The 18,718-nt window shown below is 40.9% G+C and overlaps 1 protein-coding gene across 3 annotated transcripts in view; it reads right to left on the bottom strand.

The window, feature by feature from the left end:
• The window catches only part of SH3BGR (SH3 domain binding glutamate rich protein), a 614,594-nt gene that overhangs the window by 577,759 nt on the left and 18,117 nt on the right, over positions 1–18,718 (bottom strand). The window contains exons 4-7 of one of the 3 annotated variants that reach the window (XM_069872198.1): positions 14,642–14,758; positions 10,045–10,074; positions 8,667–8,773; positions 7,174–7,679 (exon numbers count right to left, since the gene is read on the bottom strand). In XM_069872198.1, coding sequence (XP_069728299.1) covers positions 8,705–8,773; positions 10,045–10,074; positions 14,642–14,758 — 216 coding nt within the window. In that variant the 3' untranslated portion in view covers positions 7,174–7,679; positions 8,667–8,704. Of the gene's footprint in view, positions 1–7,173; positions 7,680–8,666; positions 8,774–8,922; positions 9,017–10,039; positions 10,075–14,641; positions 14,759–18,718 lie in introns of those variants that run through there. The other 2 variants (XM_069872188.1, XM_069872207.1) reach the window with 2 other exon arrangements.

Here is an 18,718-nt window from a genome sequence, read left to right as displayed (position 1 = left end):
TCCCCACCACCTTCTCCTCTCCCAGTGCTGTGGGCATCACGTGGAGGCATCCTCACCACCTCCAGCAACAGCCCAGAGATACACCACGTACATCTGCACAGCTGGGTGACTCCCCAGATAGATTTCAGCCTGCTGGTCCCCCAAGATCCTGCCAGAGCTGCTTCCTCCAGCTTCCTGCGTTTGTCTGTGATGGGCCACACCAGCAGCTGCCCCAAAACCAGCTCAAGGCTGGCCAGAAGCTGAATATGATTTCTTTATACTGCCTCCAGCTTCCATCAGAATCTAATTAGGGGCACATGGCCGCCAGTCCCAGACCATTTTAAGCTGTCTGTGGCCAATATTAATGCAGCACACCACATCATTAAAATCCAGCAATTCTATCATCCTTATGGAAAAGTACTTGAACACACAGAAAGCCAAAACTCCTCTAACACATCATGCTCTCCTGTTAACTGCTGGGAACTGTTCCTGTGGAAAAACCAAAAGATGCTACCACACCCAAATGTGATTTTTGCTCTCATTTTCTTTCTCACTTTTCTTGTTTTTCCTTGTCTCCACCCCAGACTAGGTAAGAAACATCACTGAGTTAGTGCCAAGCTTTCACACCTGAGATGTTGCTGCTAAGTTAGCTGGAACAGCTCCCCTTTCTTGGGAGAAACACTCACAAACAGCCTCGGCCCCTCCACCTGCCACCCCACAGTCCCAACCACAGCCCTGCTTCCTCCTATTTGCTGTGCCCGGCACATCAGCCAGGGCTGCCCTGTGGGGGTTATCGACTCCTCAGCACGAGGGATGCAGGAAGAAAGAGATGCATCTGCTTTATTTATTTCTTTGGAGCTTATTGTGGAAGGAAGGAAGGAAGGAAGGAAGGAAGGAAGGAAGGAAGGAAGGAAGGAAGGAAGGAAGGAGGGAAGGAAGGAAGGAGGGAAGGAGGGAAGGGAAGGAAGGAAGGAAGGAAGGAAGGAAGGAAGGAAGGAAGGAAGGAAGGAAGGAAGGAAGGAAGGAAGGAAGGAAGGAAGGAAGGAAGGAAGGAAGGAAGGAAGGAAGGAAGGAAGGAAGGAAGGAAGGAAGGAAGGAAGGAAGGAAGGAAGGAAGGAAGGAAGGAAGGAAGGAAGGAAGGAAGGAAGGAAGGAAGGAAGGAAGGAAGGAAGGAAGGAAGGATCCCCATGGTGTGTGGAAGGGAAATAAAAGCTAGGCAGCAAAAAAAAGGCAGCTGGTGTGCAGTGTGCTGCCTGGCAGGCTCTGGGACTGCAAACATTATTAGAGTAATGTGATTTTGAAGGTTAAGGCCAGCAGTGGCAGGCTTCACCGCTGCTCAGCATGCTGCCCTGGCTCTGCACTCATCTGCAGCCTCTGCTTTGCTGGAGGGTGCTGGGGAGTGGATTTTTTTCAGACACTCACAAACAGTTCTCTAGTACAGTAAGCCACTGTTAGGAAGAGCTACATAAACTTTTTTCTAGCCTTACTGCTAAAATATCGTAAAGCTTGAAGGTCAAAAAAACCCCAATTTTCCTCAGAAAGCTGCAAATTGAAACTGACAGAAAAATGGCATCCGTCCATGATCCTGTCCTGAAAGTTGGTGGAGCAGAAACCACTGTGCTTTGCTACCAGCTCTACAGCCATTGTTCCACATGGGCAGTCAGCTGGGAGTCAGGTGCTTTGACAGCTACAGTCACCTCTACTTCTGTGCACTCCCAGCTCCACTGTGTCCCAGTATCTATCTTAAAGTCATCTCCTGTGTTCACCAGGACTCCCCTGTCCAAGACTGCTTTTGCAAGATAGGGAACACATGGTTGCAGCAGGAGAGATTAAGTCCTCCTAGCCAGAGACGAGAATGAGCCTCAAGAGGGACGAAGCTGGTGAAGGGTCTGGAGAACAGGCCTTATGAGGAGCGGCTGAGAGAGCTGGGGGTGTTTAGCCTGGAGAAGAGGAGGCTGAGGGGAGACCTCATTGCTCTCTACAACTACCTGAAAGGAGGTTGTGGAGAGGAGGGTGCTGGCCTCTTCTCCCAAGTGACAGGGGACAGGACAAGGGGGAATGGCCTCAAGCTCCACCAGGGGAGGTTTAGGCTGGACATTAGGAAAAGAATTTTCACAGAAAGGGTCATTGGGCACTGGAACAGGCTGCCCAGGGAGGTGGTTGATTCACCTTCCCTGGAGTTGTTTAAGGCACGGGTGGACGAGGTGCTGAGGGACATGGTTTAGTGATTGATAGGAATGGTTGGACTCGATGATCCAGTGGGTCTTTTCCAACCTGGTGATTCTATGATTCTATGATTCTAAGTGCCCAGCTATGGCCACCATCAAGTCAGCTTAAGCTACCAAGTGTTGCCACCCAGAGATATTTGCTGCAGAGACAGGATAATTTTTGTTCTAACTCTGAAAGCAGAGTGCTTACCAGCTACCAGGAGGCAGCGTTCATGGTGGAAGGAAGGCTTCCTTGGGCTCCACTGCAGCAGTGGGTATGTTCCAGCCATCTGGAGGGACCACGGAGGTTGACCCTCTGCAGGGATCCCTTCAGCTGCACCAAGGTGGGGACAGCAGAACTAGGGGGGGTGGGGACTTGCGCCATCTCATCAGCGGGTGCTGAGCTAATAATTTAGGAGAGAAGAAAGCACTCACAGCAGCGTGCAGCTGCAGCTCTTCTGCACACAGTGTACATCAATGTGAGGTGGGTCAACAACAGACCTACCCTCCCAAGCAAAGTTTCTCTTTGGTCTTTGATCTGCTGAGCCCTGCTCAGATGCTAAGCAGTTAAGAAAAAAAAAATAAAAGGGTTCTTCTGGTTCTCAGGTTGTTTTCTGCATTCAAGATTCTTTTTCTGGGGTTACATTTCCCTGAAGGATTACACTGATAAGAAAGCAGAGATGTTAATGTCTTTTTCCAACACCTATCAGTAAAATCACAGCTAGCTAACAGAGGACACTCACTGTGACATCCTTTTCTAGTTGCATAAAGAAGTAGCTTCTGCAATTTCAGAAATACATTCCAGATTTACTCAATGAAGTAGGAAGCCCAGATAAGTTCTGTTCTGCTTCAAAATATACTGCTTAGTAAATGTGTAAGCCATATGAATCTAATTTTGATCAAATGGCTATAAACATATACTTATTTCGGAAGCCAGCTTGTGAGGTAGGTGTGTGTAGATGTAAGCTTGTTACACTCCGAGAGAATGGAACACTGACACAGATGATATTTTTAAGAAGAATCCCAAAAGAGCCTTTTTGAAAGTGCAATTCTAATCTAGGCCAGCGAGTAATGAAGAGGGAAAGCTGACAATCTCTTCAGTCATTTCTTCTGTAGCCTGCTTAACAGTAGAGTGATGAAATCTTTTGGAAACAGTGAAGATATAATGTAAAGGAGAAGGCGGAATGGACAGCTCAGAAGCAAATATACCTATCAAAGAAAGAAGATGTGGTTGTGTGTTCATCTTTCGATCAGTGCATTGATACTTTGATTTTCTTCCCACAGATTTTCTACAAATATTTTCTCACTATCCTAGGGAAGTAAGGTGTGAGGAAGTTAACTGAATATTCTGTAGTCAAAAATGGTTTTGGACAAGCTGGTATCAAAACTCAAGTTCTCTTAAACTAATGACAACTTTATTCCTTATCAATCAAACATCCTGAAAGAGTAAAGCACCAATCAATTTCTTCCTACAAAGAAACTGTAGTCACTGTAAAGCAGTTCCAGGAGTTCTCAGGAGTTCTCAGGAGTTCCAGGAGTTCTCAGATTCTTCATCCCTCTGAGATAAGGACACCTTCCTATTTTTATTCCTGGAGGTACTTAGAAGATGTATAGATGTGGCACTTAGATACATGGTTTAGTGGTGGAATTGACAGTATTATGTTTATAGTTGGTCTCAATGACCTTAAAGGTCTTTTCTAACCTAAAAAATTCAAAATATTTAGTGAGAAAGTCATCATAACATGAAAAACTGTGGCCGTTATGTTCTGAAGCAGGGGAATGCACAGCAGGTAGTCCACATCAAATTAGTACTCCAGCACCCTTGATTTGTGGTATTAAGCATGTCATCCACCTCTGCACCTTACTTCCCTATGAGCAAATTTGAGACAGTAATTCATTAAGAATGAGAGTCTCAGTTGAGAATTGTTGTTTCCTCTGCTGTATGCATGGTGATGACTTTACAACTGGAGGAACAGCAAGCTTTCTTCAAGGTATTTGACATCAAAACACAAACTTCCAGTCTGCCTTCGACTGGAAGTTTGTGTTTTGATGTCAAATACCTTGAAGATTAGCTCTAGCTGTTACCTTCAGCTTGCTAAGTCATCACCATGCATACAGCAGAGGAAACAACAATTCTCAACTGAGACTCTCATTCTTACTGAATTACTGTCTAAAATTTGATCATTGGGAAGGTAAGGTGCAGAGAGTGGATGAATGCTTAATACCACAAACTCACTGAGGCTGCTGTCATACTGGCAAAATTACTGAACAATTTAATGCCTTTCCATTTAATTTCCCTTAGAGTTTATTTAGAAGAAAATCTTTTACATAGTTTATTGTCTCAGAAGTGCTCTAGTGCAAGAGACAGCATGACCCAGGTTGCCTTCTGGACCTTTTATTCAAAACTCCTTACTATAAGCCACAGAATGAAGCTCCTAATATTTATTTTCCTAGAAAACAAGCCATTGACTAGCACTATCTACTTAGTTGCTTTGCAATGATGCTTGCAGTCACTTCTACACTTCAGCAGTCTGTTAAACTTGATAATCAATCATTTTGATGAGCAAACAGCCACCATCCCATAACATACATGGATCTGTAGGAAGCATAGCTTGAAGCTTTTCTAATTTTAGCTTGTTTCAGTGTATTAGAAGTTTCTAGCGTCAATCATCCAAGACAAATACCTTACATACCAAAGCGTCACAAAAACCAATATGCTGTTTTGTGTTTAACTATGGTGTACCAGAACGATTCTGCAACCTTAGCTTCCTGAAGCACGTGAAATGCCATGTACTGAGTGTACCCTGTTGACTGATTGTCGTTGCTTTCTCCCAGTAAAATACAAATAACATAAAAATGCAGACAGTATATTTTCGAACGCATTTAAGTCAATAGCTCACATGTTTGTGCTACTGATTTTCATTCAGCTGTAGTTAGAAAAGACTTAATTCTTTGCCTAGTCACACTAAATTACTGCAGAAAGTATTAAGCTTATGTAAGCAGAATTAGCGTTATGGCTAAAATCACGAGCAGCCGTCAGCTTTCAGTTTATCGTTTGCATACTCACAACCTCCTTTTCGTCTGGCAGAACAGATGATCAGCGCATGCTAAAGAGCATTGTCCCAAGGAACACACCAAAGAGCTGTGTTGTGAGTACAACCATCTGCTATCTCGCTTGCTTTTACATTACATGCTGAGCATAACCTCAGCTACCATATGAAGGCCAGGGGAGCGAGTCGGTCCTGTACGAGAGGCTTAACATTCCTCACATTCCCTGACAGGCTTTTCAGATTATACCCTCTCAAGAAGATGGTCACCATATTTCTACCTTAAAAAGCAATACCTGAATAGGCAGGGCGTAGAGCTTTTGTTGCAAGCCCAGAGCCTGTGGCCCTGCCTGGCATGCCTAGTACACTCAGGCTCTTTGTTCTGCCTATCAGCAGGAGAAAAAGTCAAACATTAGAAGCTCAGGCAGCCCTGGGATACATCAAGCGTACCATGAACATGCTGGCTCTTGTACAACACGCACTCACCATGTTGCATTTACCTAGTTTCTAGAGTGATAAACAGTTCTGTTTTCATTTTGTCTACCATACTCCCAGAAGTCCAGCCTTTAGCTCAAAACTACCACAGTGATGACTGACATCCCGATTTGGCTCCTGGCAAGACGGAGAAACATTTTTCCCAGGAAGCGTAATCACCTGCAGGAACATAAGAAATAGTCAGATCAGTGACTCACCCAACCTAGTACTCAGGCTTTGAAAGTGGAAATGGGCAATGCTATTTAGGGACAGCAAGTCCACTGTATTCAATTTCTTCTGCCTCCAGTCCCAAGCATCCGTGATTCATTGGATTAGGTATATTGGTGGACACATTCCAGGATGTAGTATCCACTTACAAGTCTTCTGTTCCTGACATTGCCCGATACCTTCTTGGGCCTGTTTACATTGTCAGTCTCCATAACATCCTGTGACAACAAATTCCAGAAGTTCCCAACTCACCATATAAAAATATACTCTCTTTTATCTTTTCTAAGCTGATCTACTAAATTCATTGTGTATACTAATTTTCATTATAATATTGCAGGATTTTTTGACCAGCATTCACCTTATTCACTGCCTTTAGGAAGTGAAGCCTTAGCTTCCTCTCCAAATGGAAGAGTCTTTTCAATCTCCCTACAGAGCATCTGTTTCATCCTCTCTAATTGTTGTTTTCTCTGTACCTCTTTTTATGTCTTTCCTGCAATGCAGAGATCAGACAGCACAAAGCGTTCGAGATATCAACTCAGCAATGCTTAATGTGGCAACAAAGTCATGTTGTCCTCCTGACGGTGCCCAGCATTTTCCTGGGTCTTGGCTGCTGCCGCATGTTAAGCTAGTGATTTCGGTGAGCAGCAAGTAAGGAATCAACAGTCCTTCCCTAAGCTGGACCATCCAGCTCTGAGCTCAGCATCACCTAAGAGTGTATAGATCTCAGCTTGAAAAGCCAGTCTCTTCTTGGTCAGAGCTAAACATAAACTTCAGGATCCTTTGGAGATTGTTTGGTCTACGAAGCTATGGCTTGCTCTGACAATAAGCATTTCTTATCCTCTCCCTTCCTTTATAAGCAGTTTTTATAAATCTCATAAAAAGTAATTGGACAAGGGGATAAATTCAAGCTCTGTCCCCCTCAGTGAACTTCTAATCAACAGTTACAGCCAGAAGGTGGACTAATTTTCTCTGTCTCCCTGACCCTGTAAGTAGAAATGCATCCATGAAGACCGACAAGACTTCAGTAGAAGGGACTAGGACATGTCTTTCCTTCAATGCAGACTGGATATCCTCATGGTTAGGGTCTTACACACGACACCAGAAACACCAGGAGGTGTGTAAGTCAAGGTGCAGGACTTTGTATACCCTACAATTGTAACAATTAAGAAAACTTAACTTTACAGATCTTAGCACAGCTTTCTAGGGTTAAATTAATGCTTTTGCAGACAAAGAAAAGATATGACAGAAAGAGCATTTATTTAAACTGTGGTGCAATAGAAATCTCAGTCATTTTCAAAAGCCAGCTGAGGGAGAAGTGACTCACATAGCTTGCATACAGGAAGTATCTTTGAAGTTTTCAGAGCTGAACTTCTTTTTCTCTGAAAACGTTTCTTCTGTGAGTGTATTTATCTGCTGAGTGGAAGCAATGTGTTTGGCAGTATATAAACATGGAGAAAGACGTGGTTCCTGCCCTGAAGAGCTTACAATCTAAAATGTGACATTGACAATACTATGCAACTTATAACAATCAACCAAAATATCATCAGTTAGATATAAGAAGACCCATTTTAACAAGCAATTGGAATACCAAATATATATATAAAGGCCACAGGTAGGACAGAGTAGTGTCTTTGTTCTGTTAGGTATTTATATGTTCATATGTCTACAGGGATGAAAGGTAGTGATGGTTTGCTTGAGAAGATGATTTCATTTTCTTTGGCGGGGCTGCTCCAGGTTGCCTTTCCTGAACAAAAATAAGGAAAATTAGACCAGAATGTAGCACTCCTTCTGTGATTTTACATGTCTGAATACTGGACAACATTGGGATTAATTAATTCCCATGCAGCAGAGAAATCCAGTTTTGGGAGAGGCAGTGTGAAAGAAGTGACAGATTTTCAGTCCTGTTGAGGCACTCAAGTTTCCACATCAGCATATGGTTGGTCAAAACTATGGCAACTACTTCAGAAGCACAGTTAGCTGGGAATCCCACTAGTTCTAGAAAGAGCATATCACACACTGTGTTTGCAGTCATGAGGGAGTCCCACCCTGCTACCCGAGGGAAAATCTGCTGGAAATTTCAGCTTTCTCATAGGTTAACAGTTTTTGTCAAGTAAATGATCCTCCAATCTTCATTTCTGTACAGAGAAGAGATAGCAGGAGAAAGAAGAAAACATAAAAATAAAATTTGAAACCACATGCTGACAGAACTGAGCAATGCTGGATGCTCGTACTTCTATACAGGCACAAATTCTGCCTCTCAGACACTTCCTGTTTTAAGGTTTTGAAGTTACATTTGGCCTAGTTTCTAGGGCAATTAGAGTAATTTTATATTGTGTCACATAGGCATATAGAGGTCAGTAATTTCTTTTTAACATTTCAACTAAATTTTATTTGAGACATAAAGCTCTTAAAAGTTTCAGTGAAAAGAGTAAAGAGTAGCTGAGTAACAGAGGAGAAGAACAGATTCTTATCCCAGAGAAAAGAGAAGCTGCAACAAATCTAACAGTTGAGGCAGATTCATTGGTGCCACAGAAATGGGGAAAAGTAAAAAAACTCATTAAGGGAAATAGTTCTGATTAAACATGATGTGTCTAATGTATAATGCCTTTTTTTCATTTCAGCATATTTTTCCCATTTTCATCATTGCGTGAAACAACGGTATGTACAAAATTTTCAAGTTTATGTTACTTTAAAAACATTTAGACGCCATGCTGAATATCTTAATAGTTACCTGAAAACCTGTTCAAGAAAGAATGTGTCAGAAGTGTACTAAGACTCTTCTTGCTCCTCCACCTCTTCCTTTTCTTCTCCCTCTTCCTGTTTTTCTTCATCTTCTTCCTTTTTTATAGAAAAAGTTGTAGTTATCATGTAGGAATTGAAGAAAAAATAAACAGTCCTGAAATATAAAGCTTTGCTTTTGCAACTGTTCTTTTTCTGTTAAATGCAACATTATTTGAGCTTAAAAAATAGAACAGAGCTTTCAGTCTTAACAGGCCAGGGCTCTACCTTTGTGGCCTTAATAGGGAAAAGTGCTGGAACATAACAACCCTCTTCTTAGAGAGGTTAGAACGCAGTACATGGCTAAGTTGTAAATAGGTGTTCAAGATCAAAATAAACATATGAAATACATGTAAACAGGTCTTTTAAGTACATGATTTTTTGGAGCAGTAAACCAGTCCATATTCATGTCACAGGAACTAGACTCCTGAATAATCTAAAAATCATTAACAGTCATATAATACAGACTCTGAAACAAGGCCACAGATAAAGTAACATCTCTCAGATATTAACAACTTCAATTCAAAATTCAAGTCAATTTATCTTTTACAGGGGAAAAAAAAGGTATTTTTCTTGCTTGTAGCATTAGTTAGCAGGGCCAGGGTGCACTAAGCAACCTTAATGACCCTAGTCAGCCTCACCAGGAGCCCCCACACTTTCCCCATGGTCCTGGGAGCTCCTTCTTGGCTGCCACATGCACAAAGCATAACTCTGACAGTGGTCTTGTGGATATCTACACTTGTATATACTGCATGTACTGCAGTTTGGAAGTGGGAAGATGTGAACGTGCCCTCTTATTAATTGCAGAATTGTAGTGGAAAACAGCCAAAAGCAATCATTAACTTTACCGGGAACACTGAAGAAATATTCAAGCCATAAACTTGCAATGCTGGGCAAAGCAGAAAAGCACATAAGGATTTGCACCTGGGTCTTATAAATTTGGCAAGGAAAATCTTTCCTCTACAGGCAGAACTGCTTAAATTGTCAGAATGGCTCTTTCACACTCGCAACACTGAAAATGGAATCAACATGGTGCCAGTTAGCAATTGTCAAAGATATATTTGTCTTGGGAGCCCTTGGCAAATTTTATTAAAAAATCTGTGAAAGACAATTTCTCTAGTATTTATGGTTTTTAATGATGAATAGCCTGTTTTTTTCCCCAAAAAATAAGACTATGATATGACCAATAATTATCTCTAGCAGAATATAATACTAGTATACTTAGTTTTATGAATAAGAATTTACTGACTTTTAAATAAAGCAATGAGACTGCGAAAGAATTAAATGCACACAAACAAAAGATGAAAGCAAAGTGTCCAAAGATACTATACCCCTGTTGCTTCGTGTTCTTCCTTGCTTTCCTACATGAAAGATACAAAAGAAAACGTTCATAAGATAGATCAAATAAAGAATACCAGATGTCATACAGTAAAAACACAGCAGAAATTAAACACTGAATGTAGGAAAATTATGTGGAGTTCAGTGGGTTTATTTTGAGATAATGTCCTCCAGATTAACTCACAAAGCACATTTAAACTAAGCTTTTACTTTGAAAAAGGGCTATAAAAGTACTAAACATAGCTCCCTTTTTTCTCAGTTACTTCTAATCAAAACTGCTTCATCAACAAGCAAAGCATTAAAGCTTGGGGTTTGCTTGCTTTTTCAGGTGGGGTTTGGGTTTTTTAGTAATTATCTGGTCTGAAAAATGCAAATTAAATCAGAACTGTACAGAGCCTTGTCTATTTTATATATCATCACTCAGGATCTGGCTTGCAATTCTGTTAACTGTTGCAGGCTGAGCAGATACCTTGGCTCAACAGCACTGGGGAATAAGAAATAATGCAAGCTGGTTTTAGAGAGTAAATTGAGCAAAAGTGATGGAGAAAAGAGATATAAAAAAGAAAAAAAGTAAATGTACAGTGAACAGAATACCAAGCTGGTTATTAGGGAGAAGAGCACATCTTACACAAAATCTAAAGACAAAGGTCGAATGGAATAGTACCGTGTAGAAGGTGTGAGTAGTTGATATGTGTTTGCATAGAATGAGTTGAGATAAGAAAGTGAGCTGCAGTGCTAGTGTTTATATATGGTCTGGGGAATTGCTGAGACAGGATACAGACTTGCATTATAATTTTTTAATATGTTTCTAAAATAATTCTGCCCTGAAGTGAGCTTAATCTGCACTGCAAACTGATTTAACTGGGATACCACTTAAAAAAATATTCTAATCCTCAAGCTAAAATCTAAAGTTAAATTCAGACAGCAAAAATAAAGAAAAATTAGTATCATCACATCTGTTCTGTGATTCTATGATCTAGTGACTGGCAGAGCCCTTGCTATGCCACGTGCATAGGAGGTCACAGTCTTTTCCTCAGAAACCTCAAAAATAAAAGGACAGACAAAGCAAGAAGAAAGGGACACTATATCCAGACAAAATGGTTCCTCAACCATCTCCATCAGAGGATGGGGATCAGGAATGAAACAAAAATTAGGAAGAAATCAAGGATAAGCTTGATGAAATTATTAGAGAAGGAAAGTATGCAACAGGTTTAAGGTAAAAAAAAAAAAATCCATAATCTAAAATCCTAGTGCAGCTGTCCCTTGGTGACCCCGGGCTGAAAGCTGTTCCTGTTACATATTACTGGATCTGTGTAAGGGACTTTCTGTTTCAACATCTGCTCTGGGCTTTCCTGGGTATTTGTTTGAATGAGGGGCTGGAGCTGCTGTAGCCTAGGCAGCCTAACGTGAGGTATGAGAAGCACAACTTGTCACACTGTGTTTATCCCTACTGCTTTCTGGAGACAGCTGCTAAAATAAAATAAGAGATTTGTTTTTCAGAGAGTTGGGGTGTCTCACTGGCTTCCTCGGGGTCATACCAGCCTGAGAAAAAAAGCTGGAGCTTCTGGACCTCTCCATCTCCCAGCAAGAGCAGCAGAAGCTCAATGGGAGGGCTGCAGCCTTCACACCTTTCCACACTGACCATGTACTGCCATTCCTGCTGCTGAGGCATTGGAGGAACTTCCTGAAATCTGGAACCTCCACGCATCTCCACAGTAGAGACAGTCACAGTTTATTTTATTATGTGTCATCTTCCTATTGGCAAAGACTGAGATGTTTTTCACCTCACCAAGATTCTTCTAGAATTTGTTCATAGCACCAGCATTTCTCCTGCAAAGTCATTGGAGAAAAGCTGCCTGGGTTACAACCTGAATCAGAGCGTCATTTTTAAGTTGGTTTGAAACCGAGTCCTAAATAAGGCCAAAATGACAATACTTCCCACCAGTATATTAACTCAGACGCAGAACATAAAACTACAATATAAACTATGGAATTTTAATTTGAGGGTTTGTCAAAAGAGTAAGTTGACACTCCAAAAGTGACCTGATTACTGTTCAAAAGATGCAATTGTTTGGTTGCAAAACACAGTGGGTGGCTTATGAAAAGTTCACCCTTTTAGAACTCAGTATATGGAGCTCTTAATAAACAAGAAGGGAAAAAAAAGACATGGGTGGTGAAAGCACACAGGAAATATCTATTCAGTGTGGTAGAATGAGAGGAAGAGAGAGAAATACTGAATATACTGTGTTGGTATTACACATATCTTTTAGGACCTAACATCCAGTGGAGATACTTCAACGGCAATCTGACAGTCTTTAAATGTATTTAGATTCATAAAACCCTCACCAGGTAAAAATGCTATTCTAGCTTTCTTTTATAACGGCAAAATGAGATACAGAGACAAAAGGCAGAATTCATCTCACTGCAGTTGCCTCAAAGCTATTATTCTGCTCTGAACTCATTCTCTGTGTGCTATCCTTAAGTGAATGACAATACCAAAATTTCTACAGAATGGTTCATGCCATCCCAACAGAAGTAATAATTGGGAAGAACTGTGGCAAGTCAGACAGATACCACATCACTGATCGGAGGTCTTATAACAACCTTCCACTACCTGAAGGGGCTACAAGAAAGCTCGGGAGGGACTGTTCACAAAGGCTTGTAGTGATAGGACTAGGGGAAATGGGTATAAACCAGAGAGAGGCAGAATTAGACTGGACATTAGGAAGAATTTCTTCACCATGAAAGTGGTGAGGCACTGGCACAGGTTGCCTAGGGAAATTGTGGCTGCCTCATCCCTGGAGGTGTTCAAGGCCAGGTTGGATGGGGCCCTGGTAACCTGATCTAGTGGGATGCGTCCCTGCCCATGGCAGAGGGATTGCAGCTAGATGATCTTTAAGGTCCCTTCCAACCTTAACCATTCTATGATTCTATGATTCTATGAAATGGCTTAGGTGACATGGGAAGTGAATGGTGGAACATGGTGAAAAATGGGGTTTCTTGTATCCCCAGCATGAGTCACTGGTACCTTGCTTCCTGCAGTGGTGAGTACACTCTCTAAAAATGAGTAAGACAGGAACAGAAATAGTGCTTTTTTTCCTTTCCCTCAGAGTTAATATACACCTGGTGTGGTGAAGGTGGGTATCTGAGTTGGAAAATTTCAGGAAGACTTTTCCTCCTCCTATATAAGACTACATAAGAAGATTTAATACTTCCAAGATTGTGCAGGAGAAAGGGGAGCACTAATGATATTTTATGCCTTCATAACTGCTCCCTGTAAAACTAAAGGAGAATATATTTCCTGTTTACAGCTCCAAATCATTCTGTGAGAAATGGAGCAAGGTGCTTGTTGTATAGCAGTGGTATTGCATTATGTCATTACAAAACCTCTCATACACAGCTGCTTGACACATTTACAGACATGTTCCAGCATTCTGTTCTCATTTGAAAGACATTAGAGTAGACTGCCAGCCAGAATGGCAAGTAACACAATCCAGCTAGGGGATGCACTGCAGTTTTATGCTGAGCTTCTCTCAGGAGCTGAGAAAAAATGTATTTGATAGGACTCACATAATGGCTGAAATTCATAGAGACACGTTTGTATATAATTTAAGAATTTTCAGTTCCCCCGAGGAGTGTCTCTCCTCATCGCCATTTTAAAGTTTTAAATGGGACTTCCCCAGTGCCTGAGATTTGCACGTGGCTGTGTAGAAGGGTGCTTTTTCAACCTGACAATGATTGGTTCAGTCATTATTAAAAACAGAGCAGCAGGAAAAATAAAGCAGCTGGATCCCTATCTCCTAACACATTTCTGCTTATTCTCTCCTGAGTCTAGAACATGGCCAGTAATGTAAACAACCACTAAAGAAGATGCTGGCACACAACAGAATGGTTGTGGGATCCATCTACCTTTCAAGTACGAGTATGTTACTGATGTTAGCTAACTGCAGGATGTTACACTAGGGAATTGAAGGAACTCAGGTGGCTTCTTCCAAGAACCTTTAGCACTGCAGTTTGAGACCTGTCCATATCAGACCATGGTGCAGGCAGAAAGTATAGCAGCAGTCACCATTTCTGCACCACCTAGGGGCTTCTGCATATCTTGGAGAAGACACTGCCAGATCTAGCTTGCTGCAAGTGTAGTCAATGCTGGTACACAACAACAAACATTAACTAGATTTATGAGCACTGCAGATGCTGGCCATTGATAGCAGCAATTTTTTCCACGCAGACAGGACTCAGATGTCTAGTCCTAAATTATTCTCCATAACTAGAGTCTGGTTCCAAATAAGCATTTAAAAAAAAATACCAACAACAACCTTATGTAACAAGTGGCAAAAGGAAACTGTCAAATAAAGACAACTACTGTTATTCAAGATTCAAAGCAAAGTTCCCTGGAGTTTTATCAAGTTTTCATATCACCGTGATGTCAAAGAGAATGCATTTAAAAGACAAGCAAGTCCACTCTACAATGAATCTTCCCACACTGAGACACAATAAGAGCACCTATGTGTTTTTGTATTTCATGTGCTTAACACAGGTAAAACTCTCACAGGTAAAACCATCACAAAGGGAAAAAGGAAAAATCACCTCTTGACCTTCTGATGGTGACTGAGTAGACTGAACCTCTTCATGAGCACCTTCATCTGTCTTGTCTTCTTCTGGTTTTGCCTCAGTTTCGTCTGTGGCATCACACTTCTCAGTCTCCTGCCAGGAAAGGAGAAGTCATTGTTAGTCTCAAGGCACATAACCAACAATTAATTTCTATAAAAATCTTGACTTTACAGTTTTGGAAGGTGTTCTAACTTTGCTTCAATGCTCAAATAAAATTGTACCCTTTCAGACATTTTCCTGTGAAAGAACGCTTGTTGGCATGTTGTTCTGTTGGTAAAGGCATGGGGTTTATGTAGGGGAAATATGAATTCAGGCATTTCTTCCTCTTCAGAGCATAGTAGATCCTCCAACTTTTCTGTGGAAAGTTTAATAGAAATCAATGCTCACCCTAATGGCACATTCTAGGTTCATGAAGTGACAGGGCCTGATTGACAGGCCTAAAACAATGTAGGTGACCCATGGATGGTTGTGTTGCATTGCCACATGTACTGTTCAATCTGTAATTTTGCTATTATCACATTGCTATTATCAGTAGAATTGAGTTGTCCCACCTTAATTGTAGCTTCTCTAGCATACACAGGAGGAGAATAAGACCACCAATGCCCTGGCTGACCAATCAGCACGAGCACAAGCACTGTGTGAAAAGAGAACTATGCAGGAATGCTGCACCTCAACAGACCCCTTTGGTTTAAAGACAAGAGATATCCATCTGTTTCCTTATCTTCTATCTTGGGGCTCTCGCTGAGCTAGGGAGTGTGGGAAGGAGACAATGAGCAACTGGGACCAGGAACTCCCCCTTTTTAGAATGATGTAAGTTGTTTATTAAACGATATAAAAGCTGGACCCTTTGCAGCAATCTTTGGAGACCCCTACTACGAGTGTACTTTCAGCTAGGTAGCTGCGAAAGGTCACACTGGATCACACACTGTGTCAGATAAAAGGAGACCTGTGATGCCTCAAGGGGAAAAACTGAAAAAGGATGAAATACAACAGCACAAAGTGCAAAGTCACATTATATTTGGGACAGGTAGTTCTGGGACAGAGACTAGAAACAGATGTTTCTACCGCACGTTGCATGCTTGTTAGTTGATAATCATCAAAGAAGAAAATGGATGTATTTAAATAATCACAGAATAACTGAGCCACAAAAGTGATGCGACAGTGAAAGAAATAATAAATGTGAGGTATAAATGGTGGAGCTGAAAGAGAACATTAATGTCATCATATTAGGCCAAGGAGAAACCTCCTCTGGATCGCTCTGTACTGTTCCAGTCACTCAGGCTCAAGAAAGAGAAATTCATACTGGAACAGGTGCAGAGGGGGGTTACAGGAATATTTGAGGGAGTGCGAAGTCTGTCTTATGAAAGGGCGACAAAAAAAACTTCATTACTTTAATCTATTAAATGTAATGCTGTGAGGGGATATGATGGCTCTCTAAAAATAGATCAGAGTAAACACCAGAGAGGGATAGGATAAGAAAGATTGAAGTAGATACAAAAGGAGTATAAAACAGTTGTAAATAAAAATTATTACTGTGAAATTTTGGAAGAGCTTTCTAGTAGAGAAGTGGAGGTAAAGGACTTAATTCATTAAAAGATGATCACTAAAAATTTGATCACTTCTGAGAGGTCTTATCTGGTGTGGTTGCCTCCAGCAACAGAGAATTTGGCTCAAGAGTGGTCCTGTCTTGTCTTACATGCTATGGGCAGAGCAGCATGTCTGTGATCAGAAGACAAGCTCCTTTCTCATCCCTGTGACCAAGCCCTCACAACTCCATCTGGTTGGTTTGGGGTTTTCTGCTTTTCCATAATTTCATTTGTCTAAACAAAAACCCCCAGTCATGACCTCTTATCCTTTTAAATTTAGAGATCCCCCGCCAGTGCCCTAAATATAGGATTTTTTTCAGCCTGTGTACTTAGCCTGCAGAAGCATGACACAAGAACAGCTATCGTAAAATCATATCTGACATTTAGCCCCAGAGAAGACCTGGGTGAGTGCTGACTTAGGGAACTTTGTTCCGTGAAGTGGTGTGCATGTCCTGCTGAAATGCCCTGCTGGATGGGGACAAAAATGATAGAAAGGAGGTCAGGAATATTTGGAAGCAGGTATTGTGACAGAGTGAAGATGGACAAAATACTTCTGCAGCTTTAACTTTTTCCTGAAACTTCACTGTCTGTAAGATTTGGTGCCTTTTTTGGCAATTTTCTCCTGAATCATGGAAAACATGTTTTATACGTAAGGAGCTTGCAATGAAAAGAAAGTAGTTGCAGACTCCTTAGTTCCCCTTATTCTCCGCAGAGGAAAAAGCAACAACAGCAAAAAAAAAAATTGTATCAGCAGCAAGCATTGTCCTCCCAGCAGTCCTTCCCAGCACTGCACTGCCCATGCCCTTCTGGCAGAAAAAGCCATTCCATGAACTGGAGAAGAAGGCTGATCATGATTAAAGATTTCAAAAGGAAAACATCTCTATCTGTCTCACAAAATGTGCTCACTCCATTACACAGCTGCATGAATGTTTTTGCCAGCACACAGAGGGTGCTTGGGGAGAGGAATGAGCAGCTGGGAGTAAGCAGAAGGAAACAGAGGAAGGAGAAAAGATTGCTTCTTTTTCTGACAATATTGTCTCATTCATGTACACATAAAACTGTGAGTTCACTGCACTCCAAAGCTGGCAGCATTGTTATTAAAAACAGGCCTACAGAGACATTTATCTTTTACTTTTCCCCCACAAGCTCACAAAATATTTGAAGATTAAAGTATGTAGTAGCACAGGCATATACTGCAATTCTGTTGTGCAACATCATGTTAATACATTGTTTTCTTAAGGAAATGGTAACGTCCTCACAGGTACTTTCTTTGTAGGAGTTCCTATAGTGAAAAGGATGGTGTTAATGAAAACTAAATTGGTTAGATATTTACTTTCAGCATGTACATTAACATTTCATTTTAAAACCTATGTATTTAATATTTTTTGGCAGGTACATAAAATACATAAAGACTGAAGGTGTCATTCTAATTAAAATGAACATATTGTGTAAAATTATATCAGGTGAATTATATAGTTACTCAGAGCATAAGGTAAAAAAAATTGTAGCTAAAAGAACTAAACTCTAGAGGCAGCATGTTATCAGCCTGATCACATGTGTGTGCAGACACACACACATAAAGGGTTCTTGGTTATTATATGGAGGGCTGTGATGTTTGGAATGTCATCATTGTACTAGCTTTCCATAGAAACACCACAATTAATTTTTAACTAATTTAAAATGAAGTACCATTTATAAAGACTGGCTGACGGGTCATTTTCTCTTTAAACAGGATGCACACACTGTAATTTTGTAATTCAAAGCAGGTCTTAGTAAAAGCCTTTTTCAACTGAAACACCAAAGCTCAAGTATCCATGGATTTTAAAATATCAAGACAATGGATATTAAGACCAAAAATATAAAGATTAAGGACTTAAGTATATACAAGATTTGAAAACAGATCTTCAGCTCAAGTAAATCAGCTTCACTGAGTTCACAGAGAAACTGGAAACCTAAATTTTCTTTCTACAAGCTATCGGCTCTCTGGATTTCTGGGAAACAGGGGCAATATTGCACTGTGGTTAATAAAGTTGTCCAAAAATCTGTTTGGCTCTGAAAATAAAATGCAGTTATCACCTGAATTCAAACCTTGCTGAGACACTCAGGAAGTGTAATGATACAACATACTGTTTTAAGTAACAGACATCTCATTGGTAGAACAATTCACCTCTGCCGTTATAGAAAACAAATGGCTCAGCCACACCTATTAATGGGCTCTTTACGTCACCAATACTTCAGAAAAGATACAAAAATACTGACAACAGTTTCAGACTAAGCATAAAAGTGATGTGGGCTTTAAAAGGAAATGTACCCAACTGAGGGGGCAGCTGACACTGACATACCTGACCCTAGGCATACAAACTGCCTTAATTATAGCTCAAATGTACACATGTAGTCTCCTGGCACATCCCTGTTCATGCCACTAATCCAAGATTAAATGGGATCATTCAAAAATCTGTCACTAACT

This window comes from Phaenicophaeus curvirostris, chromosome 1, assembly GCF_032191515.1.
Source record: "Phaenicophaeus curvirostris isolate KB17595 chromosome 1, BPBGC_Pcur_1.0, whole genome shotgun sequence".
NCBI lineage: Eukaryota > Metazoa > Chordata > Aves > Cuculiformes > Cuculidae > Phaenicophaeus > Phaenicophaeus curvirostris.
The sequence above is the reverse complement of the archived record's forward strand: the minus strand, read 5'-3'. Positions and strand labels throughout refer to the sequence as shown.